The sequence below is a fragment of the Budorcas taxicolor genome, chromosome 18 (assembly GCF_023091745.1).
Source record: "Budorcas taxicolor isolate Tak-1 chromosome 18, Takin1.1, whole genome shotgun sequence".
NCBI classification, from domain to species: Eukaryota; Metazoa; Chordata; class Mammalia; order Artiodactyla; family Bovidae; genus Budorcas; species Budorcas taxicolor.
Genome location: NC_068927.1, coordinates 4,214,971 through 4,229,330, shown reverse-complemented (window position 1 = coordinate 4,229,330; position 14,360 = coordinate 4,214,971). Strand labels below are relative to the sequence as shown.

The 14,360-nt window shown below is 57.7% G+C and overlaps 2 protein-coding genes across 8 annotated transcripts in view; one reads left to right on the top strand and one right to left on the bottom strand.

Annotated features, from left to right (window-relative positions):
* The first annotated feature begins 1,853 nt into the window (after positions 1 to 1,853).
* Positions 1,854 to 6,005, top strand: LDHD (lactate dehydrogenase D). Of its 5 annotated transcripts, none has more exons than XR_008200876.1 (11): positions 1,854 to 1,936; positions 2,375 to 2,487; positions 2,702 to 2,843; positions 3,024 to 3,165; positions 3,254 to 3,431; positions 3,915 to 4,114; positions 4,191 to 4,306; positions 4,399 to 4,526; positions 5,011 to 5,101; positions 5,181 to 5,292; positions 5,414 to 5,551. XR_008200876.1 is itself a non-coding variant. In XM_052655695.1 (11 exons), the coding sequence occupies exons 1-11, from the start codon at positions 1,865 to 1,867 to the stop codon at positions 5,577 to 5,579; spliced, it is 1,455 nt and encodes a 484-aa protein (XP_052511655.1). In that variant the 5' UTR covers positions 1,854 to 1,864; the 3' UTR covers positions 5,580 to 6,005. The 5 variants fall into 5 exon arrangements, 4 of the variants coding, with proteins under 4 accessions (XP_052511655.1, XP_052511654.1, XP_052511656.1 ...); XM_052655695.1 differs by having other exon boundaries at positions 3,272 to 3,431; positions 4,191 to 4,319; positions 5,414 to 6,005; XM_052655694.1 differs by having other exon boundaries at positions 4,191 to 4,319; positions 5,414 to 6,005.
* A 3,475-nt stretch (positions 6,006 to 9,480) lies between these two features.
* Positions 9,481 to 14,360, bottom strand: part of ZNRF1 (zinc and ring finger 1) — an 86,847-nt gene continuing 81,967 nt past the window's right edge. Inside the window, exons 3-5 of one of the 3 annotated variants that reach the window (XM_052655490.1) lie at positions 12,866 to 12,971; positions 11,604 to 11,695; positions 9,481 to 10,680 (exon numbers count right to left, since the gene is read on the bottom strand). In XM_052655490.1, the coding sequence (XP_052511450.1) occupies positions 11,638 to 11,695; positions 12,866 to 12,971 (164 nt within the window). In that variant the 3' untranslated portion in view covers positions 9,481 to 10,680; positions 11,604 to 11,637. Of the gene's footprint in view, positions 10,740 to 11,603; positions 11,696 to 12,865; positions 12,972 to 14,360 lie in introns of all 3 variants that reach the window. The other 2 variants (XM_052655488.1, XM_052655489.1) reach the window with 2 other exon arrangements.

Here is a 14,360-nt window from a genome sequence, read left to right as displayed (position 1 = left end):
CTTCTTCCCTTCTTATGACACCAGCCACACTGGACTAAAGGCCAGCCCTACGCAGTAGGACACCATCTTAACTGATTATATCTGCAACAACCCAGTTTTCAAATATAGTCCACTCTGAGGTCCTGGGAAGGACATGAATTTTGAGAGGATGCTATTCAATGCAGAACAGGCACCGTCAACATGATTTGACTGTTGGTGTCGGGCTGGAGTAGCACTTGCCAGGCCTCTCCACTATAACATGACCCTTTTCCTTTCCCCCTTTCCATACTGTCACTTCAGAAGGAAGTCACTAGGAGCAGCCCACAATTAGGAAGTGGGAAGTTATGCTTCCTACCTTTAGGGGGAAAGTTCTACATAATTTATGTACAATTCTTCTGCACAGGAGACTTGTCTGTTTTCCCTACTTATTAATTTAGTCAATCTATCCAGTTACACGTAATGCCGATTCAGAAGTGTTAACTCGTCTCCCTGTGGGAAACAACTTGACCGACTCGAGGACAGTGCTCATGGGCAATTCCTTTTGCCTTTAGTCTAACTGAAAACTCCATTCATGTAAGTCAGCACCTGTTTCCTCCACCCTCTTCAGAGAGGTTGCTTTATATGTTTAGAAAGCTAGATTCTCTTGTCACAGTCTTCATTCTTGCCTGGGATCCGCCAACCTCCTAAACGATCTTTTAGAAATCTACCTCCACTAAGGCTCACTCTTGGTGTTGTAAAGTTTTATAGGTTATGAAAAATGTGTAATGTCAGGTATCCACCATATAAGTTATCAGAGTACAGAGGCTAGAGAAATACCTTAAGCAATCCCACAAGAATGCAATCATCCAAAAACTAAATATGGAAAATTCTACAGAACAAGCATCCTAGTTTCTTTAACAAGCAAATGGCATGGAAAAATGGGGGAGAGGGAAACTGCTGTAGATTAAGAGAGGCTTATGAGACACATTAACCAGTTGCTCTGTGAGGGCTTTCCCTAGATCTTGATTTGAACTAACCAACTGTAAAAAGAGACTTTTTTTGATTTTTCTTTTTAAAATTTTTGGCAGTGTGACATGTGGGATCTTAGTTCCTTGACCAGGGGTTGAACCTGCATCCCCTGCACTGGAAAGCTTGAGTCTTAACCACTGGGTCACCAGGGAAGTTACAAACAGACAACTTTTGAGATAAGCCAGTTAAGCAACACATTGAAAGTGGACACATGGATTCATTTCAAATGTGGTTGGGGAGAAAGACCCAAGTAGGAGTTTGTATTCCTGGTTTGACTGGGAAGGAAAACAAAGACAAGAATAGCTTTATCTCAGTAAAGTTACAACACGTTTTTTCAGTTTCTGTAGAAGGAAAACCAAGCTTGGAATAGCTTCAAGAGCAGCAGCCACATCACTCCCCAAGATCCTGGGATATGCCCAGTGGGAGAGTGGAGACAAAGGGATGCAACTGTTTTTTCCTTCACTTACCTGGTAAATTGCTGTTCCTCCTTAGGACTCCTCTTCCAGGAATTCTTCCTGGCTTGCCTTACTGCAATAGCCCACCCCATGCCCCAAGAGCCTCCCTGCGCTTTCCTTCTCAGAGCCCCATCAAGACGCACTCTGTGACACTGGAGCTGGGCCTTGTGCGATGGGTATCTGCCAAGCCCCTGAGCCTGGCTGGAGCTCTGGGTACTCGGACCACAAGAAGTCATTGCATAATCTCAAGTAAGGTAGTGGCTGCTGTTCTGTTTCCCTTTGGTTCAATAAACCTCACCTCTCCTTCAAGAAGTACTGACTCAGCAAGGTCTGGCAGGGCCACCTTAAGGCTGCACCACCTTAAGCAGCCCCGCCCCCAGCACAACCAATAGCCCGGGGTGGTAACTGGAGACTGCACAGCTATGGCCAGCCTGCTCCGGCCTGCAACTTGGGGACTGTTCTCCTGGAGGGGCTACTGCTCCAGGGGGACGCAGGTGGGTAGGAGGGGAGGGTCCCCTTAGAGGGTGGGGGGCCCGGCTCCGTGCTGCCCCAGCATTCGGAGATCTCCGGGGGAGGATCGCTGGGCTCACCCCATGTCAGATGTGGGCGTTGAGTGAGGGGGGCTGAAGCCCCAGCGTCTACCGTGAGGGGGCCTGGAGGGTTTCAACTCCAGAGCGCCCCTTTGGGGCTCCGAAACACACACACATTTTGAAAGAATGCCTGGGAGGCAGGAAGCTGGTTCTAGGTCAGGTCCTGTCATGGATTCGATGGCCTCTTTTCCCCGTCAGTAAAATGGGAAGAAATACTCAGAAGGGCTCGAAGAGCCCTAGGAGGCCCCGGCCGACGTGGGGCGGGGCTGTGGGTGCCTCCACCAGCCAGAGGGCCCCAGATATCTCTGAGCGACCCTGCCAACGCGTGTTCCTGCCCTGTAGGGCAGACTCGGCGCGGGCTTTGTGGAGGCCCTGAAGGCAGTTGTGGGGAGCCCGCACGTGTCCACCGCGGCTGTGGTCCGAGAGCAGCACGGGCACGATGAGTCCATGCACAGGTGTGTTCCCCTCCACATCAGAACCCCCCGGGAGCGAGGGTCCTGGAGTGTCTTCGGCCCCCTTTTGGGCGCTCCGGCATTCTCCACCTCTCCTCTATGCCCCCAGAAGGGTGTTCTCTACCCACCGCGCAGCCTCAGGCCCTGCAGTACCTACAAACACGAGCAGGACCTGAAGGTGCCACACACCCCTACACTGCTGAGGGTCTGGTTGCAGGTGCCAGCCTCCGGACGCCGTGGTGTGGCCCCAGGATGTGGAGCAGGTCGGCCGGCTGGCAGCCCTGTGCTATGGCCAAGGCGTGCCCATCATCCCCTTCGGCACAGGCACCGGGCTGGAGGGTGGAGTCTGCGCGGTCCAGGTACCTGCGGCTGGCCTCCCCCGCGGGCCGGGCGCTCCCGTCACACTTGTCCCAGGGGCGGCGGCCTCCTCCACCAGGCGCAGCGCCCCTTACCAGCCATCCTGCTGGGAGGTTGGCCACGAGCTGAGGTCCTCCTGGAGGAAGACCGAGGGCAGCCATCCTTTGAATGCCTCCCGCCAGGGTGGCGTCTGTATCAACCTGACCCATATGGACCGAATCCTGGAGCTGAATCCTGAAGACTTCTCTGTGGTGGTAGAACCCGGCGTCACCCGCAAAGCTCTCAACACCCACCTGCGGGACCGCGGCCTCTGGTTCCCTGTGGGTAGGCTGGGGTCTTTCCCCGGGCCTGGCGGGCTCCCTGGGAGGGGGGTGTTTCTGAGGCTCGGTGGGACCCCTCTGCGGGCCCCAAGCTGCCCTCTGCCCTCCAGACCCAGGTGCAGACGCCTCTCTCTGCGGCATGGCGGCCACCGGAGCCTCGGGCACCAACTCTGTGCGCTACGGCACCATGCGCGACAACGTGCTGAACCTGGAGGTGGTGCTGCCCAGCGGGCAGCGGCTGCACACCGCGGGCCGCGGCCGGCGCTTCCGGTGAGCGCCCTCTACGGGACAAGCCGGCGCCTCCCGTGAGCGCCCTCTCCCGGCCGCGGCCCCGGGAGAGGCGCGACAGGAGACTGTCCTGTGGCCCAAGCTGGTGGTCCAGTGGTGGGGGCTGTGCCAGGGAACGGCGGGGCTTCCCCGGCAGCTCAGGCTTAGAGAATCCGCCTGCGAGGCAGGAGCCCCAGGAGCCGCAGGTTCCATCCCTGGGCGGGGAAGATCCCCAGAGCAGGGCACGGTAGCCCCCTCCAGGGCTCTGGAGGATCCCAGGGACAGAGGAGCCTTGTCCACGGAGTCGCAGAAAGCTGGCCAGGACTGAAGCGACTTAGCAGGCACGTAGGGGAGCGGCTGCCTGGGGGGTAGTCTGCGCCGAGGGCGGGCAGCCCAGACCTCGGGCTCTACTCCCTTCTGGCCTCTAGCCAGAGATCTGGCGGCATGTGGCCTGGGCGCTCATCTGCCTTGTGTCCCCGGGCCCAGGAAGAGCGCAGCCGGCTACAACCTCACCGGGCTGTTTGTGGGCTCCGAGGGAACGCTAGGTCTCATCACAGCCGCCACTCTGCGCCTGCATCCTGTCCCTGAGGCCACTGTGGCCGCCACCTGTGCCTTCCCCACCGTCCAGGCGGCGGTGGACAGCACCGTACACATCCTCCAGGCTGCAGTACCTGTGGCCCGCATTGGTGAGCAGTCCAGGTGGGCTCCCCGGGGGAGGCCCCCTTTAAAGCGTCACTTCACCTGGCCTCTCCTTGGCCCCAGAGTTCCTAGATGAGGTCATGATGGATGCCTGCAACAGGCACAGCAAGCTGAACTGCTGCGTGGCACCCACGCTCTTCCTCGAGTTCCATGGCTCCAAGCAGGCGCTGGCAGAGCAGGTGCAGCGCACAGGTGTGTGGGGGTGCTGTGGGCAGGGGGCACAGGCTGCCCCCAGAGTAGAGCTTGGTGTAACTCCCCCCGTCCCCCACAGAGGAGATCATCCGTCATAACGGAGGCTCCCACTTCTCCTGGGCCAAGGAGGCAGAGGAGCGCAGCCGCCTCTGGGCAGCCCGGCACAACGCCTGGTACGCAAGCCTGGCCCTGCGGCCGGGCTGCAAGGTGAGCAGGCTGGGATGCAGGCGGGAGCCTTTCCTCAGCCTGGCACCCTGTTGTCCAGGGTGGCCAGCCGAGGCCCTGGCGGGCAAGACTGCCACATCCTTGGGAGGGAGCCCCTTCCTTGAGCCAGGCCCTGGGTGCAGGGACCGAGCAGTGGCAGCATGGTGCCCTTAGGAGTTTGAACACAGAAGGCAGACTTCCTGGAGGAATAGGTGGTGAAGGGGGGGGTGGTAGCTTACGGGAAGGGGAGGCAGGGCCCCAGGCAGCCAATGCTGGGGTACCTGATTGGGGGTGGGGAGCAGGCGGAGAGCCCTGGGAACCTATCTGGGCCAGTCCTCTTGCTCCCCAGGGGAAACTGAGGCTTAGAGACGGAGCAGACACATGCATGCGAGAGGCCGAGCTCCCTGAGCCCATCTGTAGCCTTGACCCCTTACCTTCTGGGCACGCCGGGTGAGGGGGGATCGCTTACGGAGCTGCCACAACTCAGGGCTATTCTACCGACGTGTGTGTGCCCATCTCCCGGCTGCCGGAGATCCTGGTGCAGACCAAAGAGGACCTGGAGGCCTGGAGACTCACAGGTTCCGCCAGCCCCCTGCGGGTGCGTGGGGCAGGGCACGGGGGAGGCCAGGGCCACAGCTCTGTCCTCTGGGCCCCCAGGAACCATCGTCGGGCATGTGGGCGACGGGAATTTCCACTGCATCCTGTTGGTAGACCCCGAGGACCCTGAGGAGCTCCTCAGGGTCCAGGCCTTTGCAGAGCAGCTGGGCAGGTAAGGGCGAAGCGGGAGGCAGGGCAGGAAGGCGGTGACAGGGGCCGGGGCGGGGGGGGGGGGGGGGGGGAGGGGGGAGGGGTGGAGCTCCCGCTGAGGATCCCTTCCGGTTGCCTCCCAGGCGCGCACTGGCGCTCCACGGCACGTGCACCGGGGAACACGGCATCGGGCTGGGCAAGCGGCAGCTGCTGCTCGAGGAAGTGGGCGCGGTGGGCATGCAGACCATGCGGCAGCTCAAGGCCACGCTGGACCCCCGAGGCCTCATGAACCCAGGCAAGGTGCTGTGAGGGGCTCTGGGCACCTGGCCCACAAGCCCCCCCAGAGTGGCACCTCCCGTTCTGGAGCCTGTTTTCAAGCCCCCAGACTCTGCAGGGGTCTTCCCCAGCTGGAAAGGTCTTCACCTGTCTTTTTAAACGCACCTGAGGCCATGGGGAGGAGAGAGAAGCTTGGACAGGCCTCTGGCTTCTCCCCAGCTCTCTTGCTGTCCTCGGGAGCCTTTGCTTCAATAAAATTGCTGGGGGTCATTCCCAGTGAAGCAGCTTCCTCTCTGCTCTGACACATCCGGGCCTGGGTGGGCACCATGGGTCACCCCAAAGACTAGGTCCACTCCTCTCCTCGGCCTCCACAGCCCAGGACAGGAGGACAAAAGCTGGGGACGCAGCACCCATAGCCCAGCTCCATCTGCCTGGTGAGGGGAACGCCCCTTTGCTGGTGGGGAAGGGACGTTCTGCTCCACGTTCTCAATCCTGTGCTCTCCCCCACCCCAAATAAACTTGAGCCCCACTTGCAGCTATCTGGAGATGAGCAAGCTGCAGCTGTGAATGGCCTCCTGTGCCTGCCCACCTCTCCTCCTCCAGATTCTCTGTCCTTCCGTGATGCCCTCATCCCTCACCCGGCCTCTGCTCTTTGACCTGTTGCAGCCTGAGGAGGGGACAGTGCTCAGGTTGCAGGAGGAATGTCACTTAAGGGGACTCAGGTCCCTGTCCCAGTTGCTCTGCCCGTGAGAACCCCAGGACCTGAGGATTAAACCGTGGCCATCCTCACTTACTAGAGACTTCCCCCACTGAGCCCCCAGACTGGGCTCTAGAACATTCTGATCATGTCCTTCAAGTGGCTGCTACCAAGCACTGGAAATGGAAGTGATTTTCCTGGTCCCACATCTGTCCACGGTGTGGTATGTTTCTCTACCAGCTTTCTTGACTCTCAGTGTCAGGCTCTGTCCCCCCTGAGGCCTGCCCCAGGCTTGGTCACAATTTCTAGCCAGAGCTCCTTGTCCAGGGTGCCTGGTAGTTGTTCCCCCTAAGCCCACGCGAGGGCGCCTGACACCACAAAGCTCAGACACCAGTACCGCCTGGGGTGTCTGCTCCCCTCGCAGGGACTTAACAGCTCTAAGCTCTGGGCCCCCCATTTCCCAGGGTACAGCAGATGCCTGGAGCCCAGGAAACAGATCTCCAAGCTCCCACCCACCTGCAGGTCCCAGGAGCCTCTGGTGCAGGCCCACCTCCCTCCCTGGTAGCCTTGGCCCTCAGGAAAGAGGCTGAGCAAGGGGTGCAGGGGAGCCAGCGTCACCCCCCAACTCACTTCACTCCTATCCTCCTAAGACCCTGCCTCCACCCCATAGAGGCAGCCCCTCTGAGACAAGCTTGGTTCGAACGACTCCTCTGCTAACACCAGGCTGAGCCCCGAGTTCGCTCTTCTGACATTTCTGTCCCTTGGATGTAACAGGGGTAGTGTGGGGCAAGTTTCATGTCCCCCCCACTCCCCAATAAAGGAAACAGCAACACTCTAACCATCAGCCACATGAACTCACTGGTGCCTCCCCTCCACACAGGCTGCCTCCCGCCAGCAGTCCTCCAGGGGCAGCATTCTGCAGGGCCAAGGCTCCTCCCTGGTGTGCCACCCCACCCCCCAGTGCCTGGCAACTAGTAGGTGCTCAGGGAATGGCCATTTCCCCACAGTTCTTTATAAGGAGAAGCTCCAAACATGCAGGAGAGTTGAAAGAACAAGCACACTGTTCACTCAAGATTCAACAATGAATATTCTTACCTGGCTTGCTTCATGTGTATCGTTGGAAAATCATTTGGAATTGAGTTACAAATTTTTTCACATCATTCACCTATACAATTCAGCATGTTTCCTAGGAATAAGGACCTAAAAACCTCGACATGATTAAATGGCTACTCTGCGTGCTAACTTGCTTCAGTCGTGTCTGACTCTTTGGGACCCCACGGACTATAACCTGCCAGGCTTCTCTATGGTATTCTGCAGGGAAGAATACTGGAGTGGGTTGCCATGCCCTCCTCCAGGGGATTTTCCTGACTCAGGGATTGAACCTGAGTCTCATTATGTCTCCCGCATTGGTAGGCGGTAGTCCCACGAGTGCTGCCTGGGATTACTAGATGACTAGTTTTAGTGAGGTGCCCTTTGCTCAGGAAGCCACCCTCTCCAAATGTGCAATCCACTTGGCAATCCTCCAATAGCAACCCACTCCAGTATTCCTGCCTGGAAAATCTCATGGACAGAGGAGCCTGGCGGGGTACAGCTCATGGGGTCACAAAGACTCAGACATAACTTGAACAGCCGAGGGTGCTGAGCCCTTGGCAGAAGGAGTGGGTGGAACCCACCTCCTAGTTCCTGCCAATTCCCCCAGCCCTCAGAAAGGCAGAACTCGGGAGAACCGTTTGGCTGGAGGATGACAGACACCAGTTCCATCTGGGAAGCCAGGACAACCCCATCCCACCCCCGCCCAGAAGCTGGCAATCTGGGGCTGAATTCAGAGGACACGGCCACCAGCAGAGGGCTGTAGTGAGCCGGGTGGGAGTGAAGTCCCTGGGGGTGGGATAAACGCCAGCACAGGAGCCTGGAATAGCACCCCGGGCGTGGGCTCCAGCCCTCCTCTCACCCAGCTCACCCAGGGTGCCGCCAAGGCTGCCAGGTCTAAGCCACCGAGGTGGGCACATGGTTCCCCCCTGCTTGCAGGCCTAGGGGTCAGGCAAGGAGACGTTCAGGGCCAGCTTTGCTGGAGGAATTAAATATAGAACAGGGAGACACAGTTGCCAGGCAGAAGCAGGAGGTGCTGTGAATAGAACAGTGCTTTCTGTGGTGACAAAGCCATGAGAGAGCCTGCTATGCATGTGCCAAGGCTTCTGGGCAGATTCTCTGACCCTCACGGTGACCTCTGAGCTGTGACTTTGTTCCCACTTCACCTGTGGGGCATCTGAGGTTTAGATGGGAGTCCTTTCCCCAAACATGGTTCTGCCAGGCAGAGAAGCCCCATACAGACAGTTTAGAGCCCAGGTTCCTGTCACCATGGCAAGTGCAGGTTTCCGGGGTCACCACCCCACCAGCTTGGACCCAAACTCCTCTCGAGTTTTTCTCTGGAACGCTGGACATGCTGGGGCCTTGGCTCACAGCTGCCCACCAGCCTGCAATGCACAGAGCAGGTGCTTCAGCAAGCATCTGACAGAACACGACTGCAGGGCCTTGGTGGGGTCAGAGCCCACACGCAGGGGGCTGGAGGCCGGCAGAGCATGTGTCCCCCTCCTGGGCTGCCCTCGCAGGTTCTGCAGTGCCTCTCCAGGAGCGGGTCTGGCGCAGAGACAGAGGCCAGGTGGGCACTGGTACCCCCTGCCCTACGCTTCCCACTCTGCCCAAGGTGTGCCAACTCTGGTGAGCCCAGAGTGGCTGGTTCTAATTCAAGGGCTCTGAGCTGGCTCAGCTCCAAAGCAAGGCCTCTTTCTGGGCCTCAATGAAGCATGCCCGTGAGTCAGCATGGAGACTCAGCCGGAGCAACAGGAAGGGCAGGGTGCAGAATGGGGAGCCAAGTATGGTGGTGGGGGGGGAGGTAATGCCTGGAAGAACGCGAGTCCCTACAGCCTCCACCGGCTACAAGATCCCTGCCCAGCAGATTTTTCCAGAAAAGTTCTGTCACAACCATGCCATGGGTGACGGCAGATAGATTCCATGAGGCTTGAGCAGGTTTGTAAACCTGTGGGACTCCAGCCTGCCCTGCCCTGTTCCCTCACCCATGAATCCCTGCTGACACACTAGTAGCCCCAACACTAGCCTGAAGGAAGGCTAAGGCGGGTGGGCGAGAGAGCAGGGACAGAGACCTTCAATACTCACTTCTTGGTTGTGTAATAACACTTGATTAAAATGAAGTCACACAGTGCATCTTTTATTAGACATTATTTTAATACCATATCAAAACACCTTGACTAATGAAGAAAGCCTTTTCCCCCAGCTTTGAACATTTTTTTTAAACATTTTATAAGGTTTTTTTTTGTTTTGGATTTTAATATATAAATACAGAAACCTATCTTGCCGGAACTGATGTCACATGTGAACATCAACAGCTAAAATGTTCTCAAACAGAATGCCTGAAAACAGGGGCAGCTGTACATATCCTTTTAGTCTTTTGTTTGTCTAAGTTTTCTGGAAAAAAGAAAATACACAGGGGTCTAGGAAAAACGTTCAGGCATTTTTGCAGGACACTTGTGATTGTTAAATCCTCGGAACTGACCAGAACCAGGAGGGAAGTAGGAAGGAGAAATGGGAAGAAGGGGGAGAAGGTCCTGATGGACTTGTTTTTGGCAATGAAGTCAAGATATTGGGGTCCCCAGGGGAGAAAAGTGCAAAATCAAGCCAGAAAAATGGCGGGGGGGAATCGAACTAACAAAAAAACCAAGGCAGAGTGGTTGATGGAGAGGCTGCTGGATGCCGGGCACAGGAGGGCTGTGAGCTCGCTCCGCGCCCTTGGGACTTGATTGGCAAGAACCCGGCTCTGTTCGTTTGTCACTGAGTGGGTTCTGGCCGGGCAGCAGACAGCGATCTGTAAACATCACGAGGGAAAACACCAGTCGACACTAGACTTTTTGCTTTTTTTATAATTTTTTTTTTGTAAACACTTTAGAGACAGACCCACAATGCCTTTCAAAAGTGAAAAAGAAAATGCCCTTTCCCTCCTGGGATGAGGATGAGGGGAAGGATAGTGGGTGATTCTTTCTTCTCTCAAAGTGGCTCTCATCCAATCTGGTGTCCTCGGGGAGAAAGGGGGACCATTCTCTGGAAGTCAGTGCAGGAGGGCGCCCTGTTCCCACTGCTGTCCCCAGCTCAGCTCTGCCCCAGTGTCTGAAGCCTCCTCTCAGGAACGGGGCCCTGGCTGTCCCTGTGGGGACCGGAAGATGTCAGTCGCGCTTGGTGGGCCCGAGGCCGGCCGTGTGTGTCCTGCAGAGGCCAGGCTGGGGCGCCCCCGAACTGGACGTCATGCTGGGAATCGGGACTCGCAGCCGGTGCCAGGCTCCATGCCCTCTGCCTCTTTCTTCCCCTCGTGCTTTCTTCACCCCACGTCCTCAGTTTTTGAGGAGAAGGTAAAAAGAGCAAGTGTCCCTGAATAGTTTGACATCGTCAGCTGTTCTGGGAGTTTACTTGGGATAAATGAAACAAACCTAACAAAGAACAAAAGAAAACAAAAAAACAAGAGAAAGAGGGAGACGAAGAGAGAGCGAGAAAGAGAAAGACAGAACGGAAAGAGGGCCCTGAACCCCTGGGTGTGAGATGAGGTGGGTTTTGGTTCCTCTGGGGGTGTTGTCTGTTTGGCGGAAGGGACAAGTAGGATGGAGACAGGAGAGGACATTCAGCAGTAAAGTAAGGTGCCCGAGGGACACACGGGCTACACAATGGTTACAGGGTGGGAAATGCCCACCACCTGATGGGTACTCCCCTATCTGGGGAGGAAGCTGGCTGGGTTGGCCTGCAGTGCAGTCAGGGACCTGGGCTGTGGTGGCGGGGCCCCAAGTCTGACTCATCTGAAGGGGGTGAGGGAGGGGGCCAGAGGAGGGAAGAATCTGGTGAGGTGACTGCTGACAAGTGCTGCAGGGACAATGCGCGGTCCTGTTCAATGACCGTGATGTCCACGTGGGAGTGCAAGCGAGATGTCCCCATCCCCAAAGAAGCAGGACCCCCCACCCCCACCCGGGTGAGGACCTGCTCCACAGCCCAGGGAGCACAAGGCACAGCACTGGTCCCAGGCTTCCCCCACTCAGCACTTTGTGAGGCTCCTGCTGAACCTCCTTCAGGGAGATTTGCCCTCAGCGTCTGGATCACACTGATCTGTTCCCAACTCCACCTCCACTCTTCTGGACGACCATGCAAGAGTGGACTCTCAGGCTTCCCAGGAACCACTCCCACCTCACAGAAGCACTGCTGCTTAGACCGTCTTCCCTCGACCCCTTTCAGTGGGGAGGGGGGGCGGTGTGTGAGGGCAGCTCAGCAACGCCCTCCCCACTCCAGGGCCCCAATCACTGGCTCACCATTGAGAGGAGTCAGCAAGCGAGCCCAGCAGGGTCAGTCCGCAGGGTGTTCTGGACAAGATCTGTTCACTTCAAACCACGAGTCTATGCAACTGAGCGGGGAGACGGCAAGGGGGATGCGTCACCGGCTGAGCAGCGGTCTCGGAGCAGGATTCCTACGTCTCACCCGCGAGGACCCGACACCCACTGTCTACTGGCAGGAAGGAGCAGAGCACTCAGATGGGTGCTGGCTCAGCCGGAGGCCCCGTGCCGGGAGGCGGGGTGGCGTGGGCCTAGGCCCACAGGAAGCGGGGAGCGCGGCCTCGAAAAGGATGAGGCCTCGGGGGCGTGGAGCACGAGGACACACAACTACCAGAGAGACGGCGAGTGCGGGGGGCTGCGAGGGGCGGCCAGGCGACCGTCTCCAAGGCTTGAAGGGCAAGGAAGGCTGGGCAGCGCCCTGAGCGTGCCGTCTCCTGAGGCTCTCTGCCCGGCTGTGGTGGTCAGCCAGCAGCCAGCCCTCCCGGGAGAAGGTGGCCCGGGGGGTGGAGCTCAGGAGCGCCAGGCAAAGGCCGGCAGTGAAGTCCTGGAGTCACAGAAAGGGCTGTCCCAGCCTGTCTTTTCGAAGCAGGAACCAGACTGGCTCTTTGCATGTGTCTCCCCGAGAGCTAGAGTCCCGTCCCCAGTTCTGGACGCGGGCGGCCTGGCGCTGGGCCCGGGCCCGAACCCTCCCCGGCCCTCACTCGCGCCCTCCCGCACCAGCCGCATCCGCGTGTGGCCCCGGGGCCGGCGGCCCCAGTCAGGCTTCAGGAAAGCCTGCGTCAGGAAGCGGCTCCGGGGCCGAGGGGCCGAGGGCAGTGGCGGCCTGAGTGAGGCGTCTTCTTTCCAGGTGGAAACTAGACACAGGCTGGAGCTGGAGCCCGAGGACGAATCTCGGCCCTATTATGGAGGGGCCCGCCCCACAGGTAGTGAATATGGGCGGGGCCTGGGGCCGAGGCAGCCAGCAACTCCCTCCGTGCAGGCCCCGCGCCACAGACCAGGGTCTGCACGCTGCGGAGCAGCGGGGGCTCCTGGAGACACACGGAGACCCAACCTTCCAGGGGGCCGGGGATCCACAGGCCTCCCCGGCTCTGCGCCCCGCACGTCCAGACGTCCCCGCGGGCTGGCCTCTGCTTCGAGGCCGCCCAGGGTCCTCCTGACGGCTGGCTCTCTCCTCCCACCACAGGGAAGGAGCCCTCTGGGGTCTGGGTGTGGCTGAGCCGGGCCTGCCAGCTCCCTCGTACCTTTTGTGATAAATGCACAGGCAGGGCAGCCTGGCTATCGTGTCCCCCTGAAGCAGCTCCTCCAGGCAGATCACACACTCACCCGCGTCTTTAGTCAGCACGTCATCTGCAGAGAGGGGACAGTGGGAGAGGACGGGGGTCAGTCACCAGCTGGCCGGGCTCTGAGAGCCGGGTGGGACGGCGTGGGCCGCCTGAGTGGGTGAAAGCCTGAGGCGGACCTTGACGTGAAGGTCCTCACTGCAGACACCAGACATGTAAACCACATGCCAACTATCTGAGGACAAAATGGGATTAATCACCAAATACACAGCCCAGGAGACAGAGGATGAAAATGGACGGGAGAGGGAGACACCGGGAGCTGGGCAGCAGGAGACAGACTGGCTCCCTGGACAGACTTTCCTCTAAACATACACACAGGCCAGGGAGAAAAAATGGTGATGAAGAGAGTTGGACTAGGCAAGAATGAGGAGGAGAAACAGGCACTCTAGCCAATATACGTGCACACAGGATTATTCACAACAGCGGGTGGGAAATGTCCACTAGCTGATGGAGAAATGAACCGTGTGGACCCACGCAGTGGAGTATCGCCGAGCCAGAAAAGGTGAAGGGCTGATGTGGGCCGCAACATGGACGCACCTCGACAACATGGTGTGAGTGAAAGAAGCTAGACGCAAAAGGCCACCGGCTGTACGATTCCCTTCATGCGAAATGTCCAGAAGAGGAAAGTTTAGAGACAAAAAGTTAGGTCAGGGGGCACTGGAGACTGCGTGCTTCACGACTAAGGGATTTTCCTCCTTTTTTTTGTGGTAACATGAGATGTACCCTCCTGATAAAAATGTAAGAGTACAGTACACTTCTGCTGCGGGCATCATGTTGCAGAGCAGACCGCGAGACTTCTCCATCTCACGTAACTGAAACTCTCTACCTGTTGAAAAGCAATTGCCTGTTTCACTCTCCTCTGCCATCCACCCTTCTGCTCTCCGGTTCTATGCAGTCGACTGTTGATGCCTTTAGATCCTTCATTTAAGTGGAATCATACAACGAGGTCCTTCCGGGGTGATGAAATGTTTGCAACTAGACAGAGACGGTGGTTGCACAATGTTGTGAATGTCCTAAATGCTACGACACTGTTCCTTGCGTGTCAAACTCAAACACATTTTAACTCAATTAAATAAGGGAAAATCTTTGGCCAACTCATGTGAAGAGCTGACTCATTGGAAAAGACTCTGATGCTGGGAGGGATTGGGGGCAGGAGGAGAAGGGGATGACAGAGGATGAGATGGCTGGATGGCATCACCGACTCGATGGACGTGAGTTTGAGTGAACTCTGGGAGTTGGTGATGGACAGGGAGGCCTGGCGTGCTGCAATTCATGGGGTCGCAAAGAGTCAGACATGACTGAGTGACTGAACTGAACTGAACTGGGGGAAAAAAAAAAAAAGGACACCTTACGCTCCCACCAGAAAAGAATGAATGGAAGGAAGCTGCTGCACATG

Bases quoted from the DNA above. Each gene is read 5' to 3' on its own strand.
- LDHD (XM_052655694.1), top strand. From the start codon at position 1,865: ATGGCCAGCCTGCTCCGGCCTGCAACTTGGGGACTGTTCTCCTGGAGG. The intron at 4,115-4,190 runs GTGAGCAGTCCA...CCTTGGCCCCAG, and splicing joins AGTACCTGTGGCCCGCATTG to AGTTCCTAGATGAGGTCATG. The intron at 4,527-5,010 runs GTGAGCAGGCTG...GCCACAACTCAG, and splicing joins CCCTGCGGCCGGGCTGCAAG to GGCTATTCTACCGACGTGTG.